General features: G+C 53.9%; 1 protein-coding gene across 1 annotated transcript; it reads left to right on the forward strand.

Annotated features, from left to right (window-relative positions):
- Positions 1-893: 893 nt before the first annotated feature.
- On the forward strand, positions 894-10,311 carry LOC149436277 (solute carrier family 52, riboflavin transporter, member 3-B-like). The gene is made up of 3 exons (XM_089661781.1): positions 894-2,215; positions 7,763-7,886; positions 9,124-10,311. Exons 1-3 carry the CDS (start codon positions 1,230-1,232, stop codon positions 9,334-9,336), a joined length of 1,323 nt encoding a protein of 440 aa, XP_089517907.1. The 5' UTR covers positions 894-1,229; the 3' UTR covers positions 9,337-10,311.
- Positions 10,312-18,029: the final 7,718 nt, after the last annotated feature.

Here is an 18,029-nt window from a genome sequence, read left to right on the forward strand (position 1 = left end):
TGGTAGCCCAGTCCAGCCTTGTGTAGGTCTACCATCTTGTCCCTGACATCCTTGGACAGCTCTTTGGTCTTTGCCATGGTGGAGAGTTTGGAATCTGATGGTTTGATGGCTCCTGTGGACAGGTGTCTTTTATACAGGTAACACAATGAGATTAGCAGCACTCCCTTTAAGAGACTGCTTCTAATCTCAGCTTGTTACCTGTATGAGAGACACCTGGGAGCCAGAAATCCTGCTGAATGATAGGGGATCAAATCCTTCTTTCCCTCATGAACATGCAGATCCGTCATCATTTGTTAGACGCATTTCTGCTGAATTTGTTGTTGTATTCTGTCTCTCAGTGTTACACCGAACATTCCATTGTTAGACCGATCATTTCTGTGTGAGGGGCGAACATTCCATTGTTAGACCGATCATTTCTGTGTGAGGGGCGAACATTCCATTGTTAGACCGATCGTTTCTGTGTGAGGGGCGAACATTCCATTGTTAGACCGATCGTTTCTGTGTGAGGGGCAAACATTCCATTGTTAGAACGATCGTTTCTGTGTGAGGGGCGAACATTCCATTGTTAGACCGATCGTTTCTGTGTGAGGGGCGAACATTCCATTGTTAGACCGATCATTTCTGTGTGAGGGGCGAACATTCACCATCAGGGGGGGCAAATACACATTTCCTGCACGGTAGATGGGACAATTGTATCTGCTGATCTGTACAATGGATTCTGGTATATAGATGGGATCATTGTTGATCTGTACAATGGATCTAGGTGGTGATGGGTGAGATCCACACACTGTCATCTCTGTCCTCTGAATTCCATCATTCCTCGAGATTTCTCTTCTCTGTTGGTGAATATTTTTTTTATTATCTTATTTCCTCTTCACAGGCGGTGGAATGTTTTCATTTCCGGGATAAAGAGCCGCCTTTGGAATTCCAGCTATTGTCTGTGGTTTGTGGATTTATCTTCACGAAAGTAGAGAACTTGGCCACTTCCGGAGGTTATGGATTAAGATTCTGTTCAGCTGGAATAGTTGTTCATCATTTGGTCTGAACCCAAGTCCTTCCCGTCTCCCGGGATCTGGATGACAGAGGATCCTCATTAATAGATCACCGATCTTGGATTCCCTCATTGGCTGTTCTGCTGCAGATGAAGACTTAGTCTGATAAGATATTAATGTGAATTATTATTCCACGGAAACCCCCATTATTACAGAACTTCCCGTGATTGGCCGGTCATGGCTCTTGTCCTACATATCCTCTCCTGCTTGCTTGGTTTGGGCTCCTGGGTTGCCATCAATGGAGTGTGGGTGGAGTTGCCTCTGTTGGTGCCTCAGGCACCAGAAGGTTGGGAGTTGCCCTCTTACTTGTCTCTTCTTATCCAGTTTGCCAATATTGGGCCCCTGGCAGTCACACTGACTCATAAGTTTCGTCCGGGGCACCTCCGGGAGGGTCCTGTCATTTTTGTCCTGTTAGGGGTAGGGGTTGTGTCCTGTTTGCTTCTGGCATTTCTGTGGCAGGAAACAAGCTGGGTAGGAGGCACACGGAGGAGTACGGCCCTGCTCTCTCTCATCTTCTTCCTGTCCTTGGTGGACTGCACCTCTTCCGTCACCTTCCTTCCATACATGACCCGCCTCCGGCCAGACTACCTTGTCTCCTATTTCATTGGAGAGGGACTAAGTGGGTTGATGCCAGCACTCCTGGCCCTGGCTCAAGGCGTTGGGGTGTTGAGGTGCCAACCAGTGAACATCACCGGAACCAATGGGTCCTTTGTCCTGGGAAATCTCACAGCTGTTTACCAGCCAGCCAGGTTCCCGGCCTGGAGCTTCTTCTTGTTTCTGGCCGGTATGATGGTCATCTGCCTGATAGCCTTTACTACCCTTCACACCATGCCCAGCACACACAGACACCAGGAGGTGCTAAAGAACCAGAAAAGAGGTCAGGAGGAGTCCTGGGGAAAGGGGGTGGAGCAACGACCAATGATGGGAGAAGAGGTCAGTGCGGAGGTTTCCGAGGTGAAGGAAAGTCAAAGATATTCCCTGTATGAAAAGATCTTCATCTTCCTTGTCCTGGCCTGGATCAACGCGCTGACCAACGCTGTACTTCCTGCAGTTCAGACTTACTCCTGCATGCCCTACGGAGGACGCATCTACCATTTGGCCGCCACTCTTGCCTCCATGGCAAACCCATTGGCCTGCGGCATAGCCATGTATCTACCCAACAGGTACTGGGAATGGGAGTACTAACTGGACACCATATATTGGTGATATTGCTTTGTGAACATCAAGCCGTGTATATATGCAGGGTTCAGAGGTCAGATCCGTGTACTGATGCTATAGATTCAGGCCACTGCCATGTATGGCCAGCATGAAACACAATGGGCCGTATGTTACATACGCCTGACCACTGCACTCTGAATGATGGGCTGTATGATACATACTCCTGACCATTGCATTGTGTATGATGGACTGTATGTTACATACTCCTCACCACACCACTCTATACAATGAGCTGTAACATACTCCTGACCTCTGCATTCTATGCAAATAGTTGTATGTTACATACTCCTGACCTCTGCATTCTATGCAATGAATTGTATGTTACATACTCCTGACCTCTGCATTCTATGCAATGAATTGTATGTTACATACTCCTGACCACAGCACTCTGTACAATGAGTTGTATGTTACATACACCTGACCTCTACATTCTATGCAATGAGTTGTATGTTACATACTCCTGACCACAGCACTCTGTACAATGAGCTGTATGTTACATACACCTGACCTCTACATTCTATGCAATGAGTTGTATGTTACATACTCCTGACCACAGCACTCAGTACAATGATTTGTATGTTACATACACCTGACCTCTACATTCTATGCAATGAGTTGTATGTTACATACGCCTGACCTCTACATTCTATGCAATGAGTTGTATGTTACATACTCCTGACCTCTGCATTCTATGCAATGAGTTGTATGTTACATACTCCTGACCACAGCACTCTGTACAATGAGCTGTATGTTACATACACCTGACCTCTACATTCTATGCAATGAGTTGTATGTTACATACTCCTGACCACAGCACTCAGTACAATGATTTGTATGTTACATACACCTGACCTCTACATTCTATGCAATGAGTTGTATGTTACATACTCCTGACCTCTGCATTCTATGCAATGAATTGTATGTTACATACTCCTGACCACAGCACTCAGTACAATGATTTGTATGTTAAAGTGGTTTTAAAGGCTCATTCTATGCATGAAGGTAACAATCTTCAATGTGCAGCATCCCCCCCCCCAGTCCACCTAATACTCGTCTAGGCCCCCTCTCCATCCAGTGATGTGCAGTGGAGTCTCGGCTATCCTGGGACTCCCTCTCCTCATTGGCTGAGACAGCAGCAGGGGCCATTAGCTCCCGCTGCTGTCAATCACAGCCAGTGAGCCAATGGGAAGAGAGAGGGGCGGGGCCATGCTCCATGTGTAAATGGAAACATGGAGTAGCGGGTGCCCCCATAACAAGCTGCTTGCTGTGGGGGCACATGACAGGAGGGAGGGTCCAGGAGCACCGGTGGTGGACCAAAGAGGAGGATCTGGGCTGCTCTGTGCAGAACCATAACAGACAGCAGGTAAGTATGATGTGTTTGGTTTTTTTTAATCTAGGCCTTTAATATCACTTTAAATTCTCCTGCTCATTGCACTCTGTACACTGGGCTGTACATGACACCCTCCTGACCCCTGCGCTCTGTACACTGGGCTGTACATGACACCCTCCTGACCCCTGCACTCTGTACACTGGGCTGTACATGACACCCTCCTGACCCCTGCACTCTGTACACTGGGCTGTACATGACACCCTCCTGACCCCTGCGCTCTGTACACTGGGCTGTACATGACACCCTCCTGACCCCTGCGCTCTGTACACTGGGCTGTACATGACACCCTCCTGACCCCTACGCTCTATACACTGGGCTGTACATGACACCCTCCTGACCCCTACGCTCTGTACACTGGGCTGTACATGACACCCTCCTGACCCCTACGCTCTGTACACTGGGCTGTACATGACACCCTCCTGACCCCTACGCTCTGTACACTGGGCTGTACATGACACCCTCCTGACCTCTGCGCTCTGTACACTGGGCTGTACATGACACCCTCCTGACCCCTGCACTCTGTACACTGGGCTGTACATGACACCCTCCTGACCCCTGCACTCTGTACACTGGGCTGTACATGACACCCTCCTGACCCCTGCACTCTGTACACTGGGCTGTACATGACACCCTCCTGACCCCTACGCTCTGTACACTGGGCTGTACATGACACCCTCCTGACCCCTGCGCTCTGTACACTGGGCTGTACATGACACCCTCCTGACCCCTGCACTCTGTACACTGGGCTGTACATGACACCCTCCTGACCCCTGCACTCTGTACACTGGGCTGTACATGACACCCTCCTGACCCCTACGCTCTGTACACTGGGCTGTACATGACACCCTCCTGACCATTGCACTCTGTACACTGGGCTGTACATGACACACTCCTGACCCCTGCGCTCTGTACACTGGGCTGTACATGACACACTCCTGACCCCTGCGCTCTGTACACTGGGCTGTACATGACACCCTCCTGACCCCTGCGCTCTGTACACTGGGCTGTACATGACACACTCCTGACCCCTGCGCTCTGTGCACTGGGCTGTACATGACACACTCCTGACCCCTGCGCTCTGTACACTGGGCTGTACATGACACACTCCTGACCCCTGCGCTCTGTACACTGGGCTGTACATGACACACTCCTGACCCCTGCGCTCTGTACACTGGGCTGTACATGACACACTCCTGACCCCTGCGCTCTGTACACTGGGCTGTACATGACACACTCCTGACCCCTGCACTCTGTACACTGGCTGTACATGACACACTCCTGACCCCTGCGCTCTGTACACTGGGCTGTACATGACACACTCCTGACCCCTACGCTCTGTACACTGGGCTGTACATGACACACTCCTGACCCCTGCACTCTGTACACTGGGCTGTACATGACAACCTCCTGACCCCTGCACTCTGTACACTGGGCTGTACATGACACCCTCCTGACCCCTGCACTCTGTACACTGGGCTGTACATGACACACTCCTGACCCCTACGCTCTGTACACTGGGCTGTACATGACACCCTCCTGACCCCTGCGCTCTGTACACTGGGCTGTACATGACACACTCCTGACCCCTACGCTCTGTACACTGGGCTGTACATGACACCCTCCTGACCCCTGCGCTCTGTACACTGGGCTGTACATGACACACTCCTGACCCCTACGCTCTGTACACTGGGCTGTACATGACACACTCCTGACCCCTGCGCTCTGTACACTGGGCTGTACATGACACACTCCTGACCCCTGCACTCTGTACACTGGGCTGTACATGACACACTCCTGACCCCTGCGCTCTGTACACTGGGCTGTACATGACACACTCCTGACCCCTGCGCTCTGTACACTGGGCTGTACATGACACACTCCTGACCCCTACGCTCTGTACACTGGGCTGTACATGACACCCTCCTGACCCCTGCACTCTGTACACTGGGCTGTACATGACACACTCCTGACCTCTGCACTCTGTACACTGGGCTGTACATGACACCCTCCTGACCCCTGCACTCTGTACACTGGGCTGTACATGACACCCTCCTGACCCCTGCACTCTGTACACTGGGCTGTACATGACACACTCCTGACCCCTGCACTCTGTACACTGGGCTGTACATGACACCCTCCTGACCATTGCACTCTGTACACTTGGCTGTACATGACACCCTCCTGACCCCTGCGCTCTGTACACTGGGCTGTACATGACACACTCCTGACCCCTGCGCTCTGTACACTGGGCTGTACATGACACACTCCTGACCCCTGCACTCTGTACACTGGGCTGTACATGACACACTCCTGACCCCTGCACTCTGTACACTGGGCTGTACATGACACCCTCCTGACCATTGCACTCTGTACACTTGGCTGTACATGACACACTCCTGACCCCTGCACTCTGTACACTGGGCTGTACATGACACCCTCCTGACCCCTGCACTCTGTACACTGGGCTGTACATGACACCCTCCTGACCCCTGCGCTCTGTACACTGGGCTGTACATGACACCCTCCTGACCTCTGCACTCTGTACACTGGGCTGTACATGACACCCTCCTGACCCCTGCGCTCTGTACACTGGGCTGTACATGACACACTCCTGACCCCTACGCTCTGTACACTGGGCTGTACATGACACACTCCTGACCCCTACACTCTGTACACTGGGCTGTACATGACACCCTCCTGACCTCTGCACTCTGTACACTGGGCTGTACATGACACCCTCCTGACCCCTGCACTCTGTACACTGGGCTGTACATGACACCCTCCTGACCCCTGCACTCTGTACACTGGGCTGTACATGACACCCTCCTGACCCCTGCACTCTGTACACTGGGCTGTACATGACACACTCCTGACCCCTACACTCTGTACACTGGGCTGTACATGACACCCTCCTGACCTCTGCACTCTGTACACTGGGCTGTACATGACACCCTCCTGACCCCTGCACTCTGTACACTGGGCTGTACATGACACCCTCCTGACCCCTGCACTCTGTACACTGGGCTGTACATGACACCCTCCTGACCCCTGCACTCTGTACACTGGGCTGTACATGACACCCTCCTGACCTCTGCACTCTGTACACTGGGCTGTACATGACACCCTCCTGACCCCTGCGCTCTGTACACTGGGCTGTACATGACACCCTCCTGACCTCTGCACTCTGTACACTGGGCTGTACATGACACCCTCCTGACCTCTGCACTCTGTACACTGGGCTGTACATGACACCCTCCTGACCCCTGCGCTCTGTACACTGGGCTGTACATGACACCCTCCTGACCTCCTGCACTCTGTACACTGGGCTGTACATGACACCCTCCTGACCCCTGCACTCTGTACACTGGGCTGTACATGACACCCTCCTGACCCCTGCACTCTGTACACTGGGCTGTACATGACACCCTCCTGACCCCTGCACTCTGTACACTGGGCTGTACATGACACCCTCCTGACCTCTGCACTCTGTACACTGGGCTGTACATGACACCCTCCTGACCCCTGCACTCTGTACACTGGGCTGTACATGACACCCTCCTGACCCCTGCACTCTGTACACTGGGCTGTACATGACACCCTCCTGACCCCTGCACTCTGTACACTGGGCTGTACATGACACCCTCCTGACCCTGCACTCTGTACACTGGGCTGTACATGACACCCTCCTGACCCCTGCACTCTGTACACTGGGTGTCTTTGGCTCCCTGACTTGTGGCACAGCAATTGAATGTCGGTAGGACTGTCTCCTCTCAAGTCTCGGTGTGTGTATACCCCTTTAAATGCCAGCACAGTGAAGCCACACCCACTATGCGCACCCCATCGAGCTTCCTGTGTGCTCCTCGCCCAGGGACTTGTGTGGGACTGTGGGGGGGGGGGGGGGGGAGGGTTAGTGCTGTACCAAGGAGCTGACACTCTAAGGCTCCCCCAGTTATAGGGACACCATGGTGGTAGTCTGTTTTAGGTCAGCCAGTGGAAGCGCACACGCCTGGAGGGGACATACCTCCTTTATGGTGGAGAACCCGAGTTCCGGGCCCCAGCGGTGTGGACCCCGTCACCGGTGACACCTGTCTCTCTCCTGCAGGTCTCTGGTCGTTGTCGGAGTGCTGTCATTGGTCGGTTCCATTATCGGCTCTTACATCATGGGTATTGCAGTGCTGAGTCCTTGTCCACCTCTTCTGCACAGCGCCATTGGAGGAGCACTCATGGTAGGTACCCTGATGGGGAACGAACCTCCACTCCAGCCCTGGCCTCGTCTTGTGTCCTCCAACAGTTGGGGGGTCTTCTCATATCACTCTTCTATGTTTAGCTGGCCCAGGATTTCACAGTCCCTTCCCAAGGAGGACGGGAAGCCAGTATCACCGGGGAGAGCAGAATTGAAGGGATGCTGATCAGTGTTCCGCTCGGTCCACCATGTTGATCCATTGGCCCTTCTCCATGGAAGCCATGGGGCTCCCTACACTACATTGGTGATGGCCAAAAAACCCCGAAACCACCTCGACAAGTAAAACTATCCATGAGTGTCCCGATTTCTGCCTCTGATTGGATGATGGTTGGGTCAAAGTTATTTCTGGGACGAGGCTTGGGACAAAAAAGGGTTGGGTCGAAGTCATTTTTGGAGCGAAGTTTGCGGACAAAAAATTGTATCGAAAGAGGATTTCCTATTGACCTGTCCAATCCATCCAGTGAGGGGAGGAAATACGGAAAGGCCTGTTCCTGGTTCAGTCCATTGGAGAAGTTGGGTAGGCAGTGCTGTCATGGATGGGAAGGTGTCTTTCCTACTTCATTATTTTTGGGGGGACATCTGCCCATCTATGTCCGGACATTTCCAACCAGCTCACAAAAAAACATGGTGGACCTAGAAGGGCAGAGAAGGGTCACTAAATGAATACTGGGCACAGTGAAAAGATTACCTGAATGGATGGTACCGTTCCAAAGGGATACGGTCTCTTTGGGGCAAAGTTCTTCACCTAACAGTCGCCATAAAAGTCGGGGGGGGGAGGTGCACCTGGACCAAAAGAGATGGAACCTAACAGAGTAGATGACTTGACAACAAGGCCGGATGGGTTCCTGGTCCTGAATGCACAAAGTAGACCTGGCCAAATATCTTTATGAGGAATATCGTGGACGATGGTTGATCCAGGGAGTGTCTGACCACGTCTGGGGATCGGGAAGGAATTTTTTCTTCTGTTAGAGTAGATTTGATGACTTTTAGGTTTTTTTTTTTGCCTTCCTCTGGATCATTGATGGCTTCAGGGCTCTGAGGACTGAAGATGGTTTTATGTAGCTTGAACTCGATGGACTTCGTTCTTCATCTTAGCCTAGATGAATGTGGAACTAGCTGGGTGGAGGGTCACGTGTGGGATTTATAGAGGACTGACGTGAGGGATGAGGACGTCTCCATGTAGTCCACACGTGAGGCTCATGATCTGTCTGTCTCCGCAGGTCGTCTCCTGGGTGCTCTTTGTTGGGATCCTCTCCTATGTGAAAGTGGTTATCGGAATGATTCTACGAGATGAAGGACACAGCGCCCTCGTCTGGTGTGGTGCAGTGGTGCAGCTGGGCTCTATGGTGGGGGCCCTGACTATGTTCCCTTTGGTCAACGTGTACTCCTTCTTCTGGTCTGGGGACCCCTGCATGGACAACTGCCCCCAATAACATCCCAGGAGGATCCCCAATACCTGCAGATAATACTGAGAAATGCAATGATGGGAGGAGTCAAAGAGGAAAAATAGGAGGAGTCAGAGAATAACGATAGGAGTCAGGGAGAATGATGGGAGGGGTCAGGGAGAATGATGGGAGGGGTCAGGGAGAATGATGGGAGGGTTCAGGGAAAATAATGATAGGACTCAGGAAGACTGATGGGAGGAGTCATACAGAATAATGGGAGGAGTTATGTGGAGCAATATGAGACGTTCTATCAAGTATTTGGGAAGCTACATGGAATAATAGAATGTGTATTATGGCGCAGTGGGAGGAGTTATATAGAATAATGCAGGTAGTATTGGGAGGAATTATTGGTAGAGGCTTTGTAGTTAGTAGTGGGAGGAGCTATGCACAGTGATGGGTGGAGCTCCACAAGTGGTACAGGGAGGAGTCACACACTACTTTTTTGTCTTTAGTAAGAAGTTGTCAGTTTTGTTCTACAACCACCAATCAGATTTGGCTCCACCCTGGAAAAATGACAATTTGAGAAGAGGTTGAAGTTCCGGTTGGTGGACGTGAACTGAGGAGAGCCGAGTGATAGGTGGGAGGGGTTAGTAGGAGCTTCGCTCTAATGGCCTCATTGGTAATTGTATGAGTAGATTCGTGAGGCCACTGTCACTGGAAGTGCAAAATCAGAGGAAGACGGAAAACGGTTGGCGGTGGTCTCTGCCTCCACACTGCAGGCGTGTACAAAGACGCAGACTTGGCGTGAGATGGGAGGAGCGGTACACTGCATGGAATAAGCACAGGGGGCCTGGGAGGGTGATGGTCTAGGGGATCTGGGGAAGGGAAGTGTGGGCGGGGGATTCCAAGGCATGGGGAAGAGGGGTTGGTGGTCTAGGGGATCTGGGGAAGGGAAGTGTGGGCGGGGGATTCCAAGGCATGGGGAAGAGGGGTTGGTGGTCTAGGGGCTCTGGGGAAGGGAAGTGTGGGCGGGGGATTCCAAGGCATGGGGAAGAGGGGTTGGTGGTCTAGGGGCTCTGGGGAAGGGAAGTGTGGGCTGGGGATTCTAAGGCATTGGGAAGAGGGGTTGGTGGTCTAGGGGCTCTGGGGAAGGGAAGTGTGGGCTGGGGATTCTAAGGCATTGGGAAGAGGGGTTTGTGGTCCAGGGGCTCTGGGCCCTAGGGAAGGGGATTGGCGGTTTGGGGGTTCTGTGGCCTGGGAAAGGAGGGTTGGTGGTCTGGGGCTTTGTGGCCTGAGGAAGGGAGGGTAATGGTCTAGGGGTTCTGGGACTCTGGGAAAGGGAATTGTGGGCTGGGGGTTCTGGTGCCTGGGAAAGGGGGTTTGGTGGTGTTGGGTCCTGGGAAAGGAGAATAGTGGTCTGGGGGTTCTGTGACCTGGGGAAGAGGGATTGGTAGTCTGGGAATTCTGGGGCCTGGGGAAGGGAGGGTGATGGTCTAGGGTTCTAGGGGTGGTGGTAAGTGTGTGCTTGGGCTCTGGGGAAGGGACGTGTGGGCTGGGGATTCTAAGGCATTGGGAAGAGGGGTTTGTGGTCCAGGGGCTCTGGGCCCTAGGGAAGGGGATTGGCGGTTTGGGGGTTCTGTGGCCTGGGAAAGGAGGGTTGGTGGTCTGGGGCTTTCTGGCCTGGGGAAGGGAGGGTAATGGTCTAGGGGTTCTGGGACTCTGGGAAAGGGAAGTGTGGGCTGGGGATTCTGGTGCCTGGGAAAGGAGGTTTGGTGGTGTTGGGTCCTGGGAAAGGAGAATAGTGGTCTGGGGGTTCTGTGACCTGGGGAATAGGGATTGGTAGTCTGGGAATTCTGGGGCCTGGGGAAGGGAGGGTGATGGTCTAGGGTTCTAGGGGTGGTGGTAAGTGTGGGCTTGGGCCTGAAGAGGAGGAGTTTGCCTGGGGGTTCTGGGGCCTGGAAAGTGTGGTTAGCTGTCTGGGGACTCCGGGGACGTAAGGGTGGAGGTCTGGGGGTTTTGGGGCCTCTCCTGTCCCAGAATGGTCCCTTTTCATACGTTTATCAGCACTCGGGCCCCTGACTGCCATAGTAGTCGTATACATATATGTGTGTCTTCCGTGTACAATAAAGCAGATGTTATGTTGAGGCGCGGTGCAGAGTTTCCTCATTGCTACCATTATATATATATATAGAGCGCGGCGGTCACATGTCTCGGGAAGTGCTCTTTCCTCCTCCAGGTGGATCTTTCCTCCTCCAGATGGATCTTTCCTCCTCCAGGTCTGGTTATTATGGCAGCGGATGCACACAGGAGTTAGCCAGCGCACTCAGCACATGACAGGTCACTAAAGGTTCTGGTGATTGGAATGGGCACTACGGTTCTGATCCGTGTTCAACATCCTGCTCTGGTCATCCTGAGAATCCTCCCAGAACTCAAAGCTGCCACTCCCCCTGAGGCTCCAAAGACCTCGGTGTCTCTGTGGGTAGACATTTTATTTGCTTCAAGTGGGTTGAGCACCCCTACAAATTTACACGCTTCCCCTACATGTCTACACGCTTCCCCTACAGGTCTACACGCTTCCCCTACAAGTCTACACGCTTCCCCTACAGATCTACACGCTTCCCCTACAGGTCTACACGCTTCCCCTACAGGTCTACACGCTTCCCCTACAAGTCTACACGCTCCCCCTACAGATCTACACGCTTCCCCTACAGATCTACACGCTTCCCCTACAGATCTACACGCTTCCCCTACAGGTCTACACGCTTCCTATACAGGTCTACACGCTTCCCCTACAAGTCTACACGCTTCCCCTACAGATCTACACGCTTCCCCTACTGATCTACACGCTTCCCCTACAGATCTACACGCTTCCCCTACAGGTCTACACGTTTCCCCTACAAGTCTACACGCTTCCCCTACAGATCTACACGCTTCCCCTACAGATCTACACGCTTCCCCTACAGGTCTACACGCTTCCCCTACAGGTCTACACGCTTCCCCTACAAGTCTACACGCTTCCCCATACAAATCTACACGTTTCCCCATACAAATCTACACGCTTCCCCTACAGGTCTACACGCTTCCCCTACAGATCTACACACTTCCCCTACAGGTCTACACGCTTCCCCATACAAATCTACATGCTTCCCCTACAGGTCTACACGCTTCCCCATACAAATCTACATGCTTCCCCTACAGGTCTACACGCTTCCCCATACAAATCTACATGCTTCCCCTACAGATCTACATGCTTCCCCTACAGATCTACACGCTTCCCCTACAAATCTACACACTTCCCCTACATGTCTGCACACTTCCCCTACAGATCTACACGCTTCCCCTACAAGTCTACACGCTTCCCCTACAGATCTACACGCTTCCCCTACAAGTCTACACGCTTCCCCTACAAGTCTACATGCTTCCCCTACAGATCTACACGCTTCCCCTACAGATCTACACGCTTCCCCTACAAGTCTACACACTTCCCTTACAAGTCTACACGCTTCCCCTATGGATCTACACGCTTCCTCTACGGATCTACATGCTTCCCCTACGGATCTACACGCTTCCCCTACGGATCTACACGCTTCCCCTACAGGTCTACACGTTTCCCCTACAAGTCTACACGCTTCCCCTACAGATCTACACGCTTCCCCTACAGGTCTATACGCTTCCCCTACAGATCTATACAAGTCTACGAGGACGTACTAGGCGCATGATCCGCTGCAGAGGACGTACTAGGCGCATGATCTGGTGCAGAGGGTCATATTAGGCGCATGATCCGCTGCAGAGGACGTACTAGGCGCATGATCCGGTGCAGAGGACGTACTAGGCGCATGATCCGCTGCAGAGGACGTACTAGGCGCATGATCTGGTGCAGAGGGTCATATTAGGCGCATGATCCGCTGCAGAGGACGTACTAGGCGCATGATCCGGTGCAGAGGACGTACTAGGCGCATGATCCGGTGCAGAGGACGTACTAGGCGCATGATCCGGTGCAGAGGACGTACTAGGCGCATGATCCGGTGCAGAGGACGTACTAGGCGCATGATCCGGTGCAGAGGACGTACTAGGCGCATGATCCGGTGCAGAGGACGTACTAGGCGCATGATCCGCTGCAGAGGAAGTACTAGGCGCATGATCCGGTGCAGAGGACGTACTAGGCGCATGATCCGGTGCAGAGGACGTACTAGGCGCATGATCTGGTGCAGAGGACGTACTAGGCGCATGATCCGGTGCAGAGGACGTACTAGGCGCATGATCCGGTGCAGAGGAAGTACTAGGCGCATGATCCGGTGCAGAGGGTCGTACTAGGCGCATGATCCGCTGCAGAGGACGTACTAGGCGCATGATCCGGTGCAGAGGGTCGTACTAGGCGCATGATCCGGTGCAGAGGACGTACTAGGCGCATGATGCGGTGCAGAGGACGCACTAGGCGCATGATCCGGTGCAGAGGAAGTACTAGGCGCATGATCCGCTGCAGAGGACGCACTAGGCGCATGATCCCGTGCAGAGAAAGTACTAGGCGCATGATCCGGTGCAGAGGACGTACTAGGCGCATGATCCGCTGCAGAGGACGTACTAGGCGCATGATCCGGTGCAGAGGACCTACTAGGCGCATGATCCGCTGCAGAGGACGTACTAGGCGCATGATCCGGTGCAGAGGGTCGTACTAGGCGCATGATCCGCTGCAGAGGACGTACTAGGCGCATGATCCGGTGCAGAGGGTCGTACTAGGCGCATGATCCGGTGCAGAGGACGTACTAGGCGCATGATGCGGTGCAGAGGACGTACTAGGTGCATGATCCCGTGCAGAGGAAGTACTAGGCGCATGATCCGGTGCAGAGAAAGTACTAGGCGCATGATCCGGTGCAGAGGGTCGTCCTAGGCGCATGATTCGCTGCAGAGGACGTACTAGGCGCATGATCCGGTGCAGAGGGTCGTACTAGGCGCATGATCCACTGCAGAGGACGTACTAGGCGCATGATCCGGTGCAGAGGGTCGTACTAGGCGCATGATCCGGTGCAGAGGACGTACTAGGCGCATGATGCGGTGCAGAGGATGCACTAGGCGCATGATCCGCTGCAGAGGACGTACTAGGCGCATGATCCCGTGCAGAGGAAGTACTAGGCGCATGATCCGGTGCAGAGGACGTACTAGGCGCATGATCCGCTGCAGAGAAAGTACTAGGCGCATGATCCGGTGCAGAGGACGTACTAGGCGCATGATCCGGTGCAGAGAAAGTACTAGGCGCATGATCCGGTGCAGAGGGTCGTCCTAGGCGCATGATTCGCTGCAGAGGACGTACTAGGCGCATGATCCGGTGCAGAGGTCGTACTAGGTGCATGATCCGCTGCAGAGGACGTACTAGGCACATGATCCGGTGCAGAGGAAGTACTAGGCGCATGATCCGGTGCAGAGGGCGTACTAGGCGCATGATCCGGTGCAGAGAAAGTACTAGGCGCATGATCCGGTGCAGAGGGTCGTACTAGGCGCATGATCCGCTGCAGAGGACGTACTAGGCGCATGATCCGGTGCAGAGGACGTACTAGGCGCATGATCCGGTGCAGAGGAAGTACTAGGCGCATGATCCGGTGCAGAGGAAGTACTAGGCGCATGATCCGGTGCAGAGGAAGTACTAGGCGCATGATCCGGTGCAGAGGACGCACTAGGCGCATGATCCGGTGCAGAGGACGTACTAGGCGCATGATCCGGTGCAGAGGAAGTACTAGGCGCATGATCCGCTGCAGAGGAAGTACTAGGCGCATGATCCGCTTCAGAGGAAGTACTAGGCGCATGATCCGCTGCAGAGGAAGTACTAGGCGCATGTTCTGCTGCAGAGGAAGTACTAGGTGCATGATCCGCTGCAGAGGAAGTACTAGGCGCATGATCCGGTGCAGAGGACGTACTAGGCGCATGATCCGGTGCAGAGGACGTACTAGGCGCATGATCCGGTGCAGAGGACGTACTAGGCGCATGATCCGCTGCAGAGGACGTACTAGGCGCATGATCCGGTGCAGAGGAAGTACTAGGCGCATGATCCGGTGCAGAGGGTCGTACTAGGCGCATGATCCGCTGCAGAGGACGTACTAGGCGCATGATCCGGTGCAGAGGGTCGTACTAGGCGCATGATCCGGTGCAGAGGACGTACTAGGCGCATGATGCGGTGCAGAGGACGCACTAGGCGCATGATCCGGTGCAGAGGACGCACTAGGCGCATGATCCCGTGCAGAGGAAGTACTAGGCGCATGATCCGCTGCAGAGGACGCACTAGGCGCATGATCCCGTGCAGAGGAAGTACTAGGCGCATGATCCGGTGCAGAGGGTCGTACTAGGCGCATGATCCGCTGCAGAGGACGTACTAGGCGCATGATCCGGTGCAGAGGACGTACTAGGCGCATGATGCGGTGCAGAGGATGCACTAGGCGCATGATCCGCTGCAGAGGACGTACTAGGCGCATGATCCGCTGCAGAGGACGTACTAGGCGCATGATCCGCTGCAGAGGACGTACTAGGCGCATGATCCCGTGCAGAGGAAGTACTAGGCGCATGATCCGCTGCAGAGGACGTACTAGGCGCATGATCCGGTGCAGAGAAAGTACTAGGCGCATGATCCGGTGCAGAGGGTCGTCCTAGGCGCATGATTCGCTGCAGAGGACGTACTAGGCGCATGATCCGGTGCAGAGGTCGTACTAGGTGCATGATCCGCTGCAGAGGACGTACTAGGTGCATGATCCGGTGCAGAGGAAGTACTAGGCGCATGATCCGGTGCAGAGGGCATACTAGGCACATGATCCGGTGCAGAGAAAGTACTAGGCGCATGATCCGCTGCAGAGGACGTACTAGGCGCATGATCCGGTGCAGAGGACGCACTAGGCGCATGATCCGGTGCAGAGGACATACTAGGCGCGTGATCCGGTGCAGAGGAAGTACTAGGCGCATGATCCGCTGCAGAGGAAGTACTAGGCGCATGATCCGCTGCAGAGGAAGTACTAGGCGCATGATCCGCTGCAGAGGAAGTACTAGGCGCATGATCCGCTGCAGAGGAAGTACTAGGCGCATGATCCGCTGCAGAGGAAGTACTAGGCGCATGATCCGGTGCAGAGGACGTACTAGGCGCATGATCCGGTGCAGAGGACTGAGAGTCTGTGGTGTGAACTGGCCCTAAATAAAAGGTCACTTAGCCCCGGTTCACACTGGATCCCACTTTGAAATCGTGCGACGAAGACGCACAATTTCAAAGTCTCATGTCCGTGCGTCTTCAGGTGCGGCTTCAGGTGTGATTTCAGGTGCGACTTCAGGTGCGATTTCAGGTGCGGCTTCAGGTGTGATTTCAGGTGTGATTTCAGGTGCGATTTCAGATGCAGCTTCAGGTTCAATTTCAGGTGTGATTTCAGGTGCGACTTCAGGTGTGGCTCAGCAGACATCTGTGTGACTTCCTGCAGAGATTTCAATCCAAATCACACCTGAAATCACAAAATGCAGTGCAGGAACCACTTTCAGAATTGCTGCGACTCTGACGGATTCGGAGTCGTGCCGATTTGAATGGTTCCACCGTAGGCAAGAAGGTTTAACTGACACTGACACTGACACCGACACCGACACTGACACTGCTCCATTAAAAGACAACAAAACCATGCTAAAAATGCATCTGTGCTTTTGCCATGTTTACGATGCGTTTTGCACCTGCGATAAACAAAACAAAACATGTGACTCCAAAAAATACACAACCGTTGGTGCGTTTTTGGTGGTTTTTTTACCGCACCCCAAAAAATGCAGGAAGCAGGACTTTGAAAAACAAAATGCACCCGCAACTGGCCAGTGTGAAAAGTTCCATAGGATTTAATGGTCATGCGTTTTTCTTCCATGGGTCAGTGTGAAAGCAGCCTCACCTGTCCGGGGATCCAGCGCTCTCCTCACCCGAGCCGCTTCTGGTCTTTGGGTCCCCGTCACAGTAGGAAGACGCTGCGCATGAATGGGCCACGCTGCGCACTGGGAAGCATCCTGCGTTCATCTGGAACCTGTCATGTGCAGGGCGTGGATAAGGGGGTACCACTAGTCCTTCTGTACGGGGCCCAGGCCAGCAGAGGGGCCCAGGCAGCTGGGTGAATCGGATGTGGGCAGGGAGGGTGATGGGTGCGGCGGGGGAGGGGCATTTACTGGCACCGATCCCCTGTATGGCTCTCTGTGCAGCAGCTAAAAGTCGGCTTCTTCTCTTCTCCCCTCCATCAGCTTCTTCTCCTCTCCCCTCCTCCGGCTTCTTCTCCTCTCCCCTCCACCGGCTTCTTCTCCTCTCCCCTCCTCCGGCTTCTTCTCCTCTCCCCTCCACCGGCTTCTTCTCCTCTCCCCTCCTCCGGCTTCTTCTCCTCTCTTCTCGGCCGGCTTCTTCTCCCCTCGGCCGGCTTCTTCTCCTCTCCCCTCCGCCGGCTTCTTCTCCTCTCCCCTCCGTCGGCTTCTTCTCCTCTCCCCTCCGCCGGCTTCTTCTCCTCTCCCCTCCGTCGGCTTCTTCTCCTCTCCCCTCCGTCGGCTTCTTCTCCTCTCCCCTCCGTCGGCTTCTTCTCCTCTCCCCTCCGTCGGATTCTTCTCCTCTCCCCTCCGCCGGCTTCTTCTCCTCTCCCCTCCATCGGCTTCTTCTCCTCTCCCCTCTGCCGGCTTCTTCTCCTCTCCCCTCCGCCGGCTTCTTCTCCTCTCCCCTTTTCCAGCTTCGTCTCCTCTCCCCTCCGCCGGCTTCTTCTCCTCTC

The sequence above is a fragment of the Staurois parvus genome, unplaced genomic scaffold (assembly GCF_062004578.1).
Source record: "Staurois parvus isolate SC_StPar_1 unplaced genomic scaffold, SC_StPar_1.0 ptg001383l, whole genome shotgun sequence".
Taxonomy (NCBI): Eukaryota; Metazoa; Chordata; class Amphibia; order Anura; family Ranidae; genus Staurois; species Staurois parvus.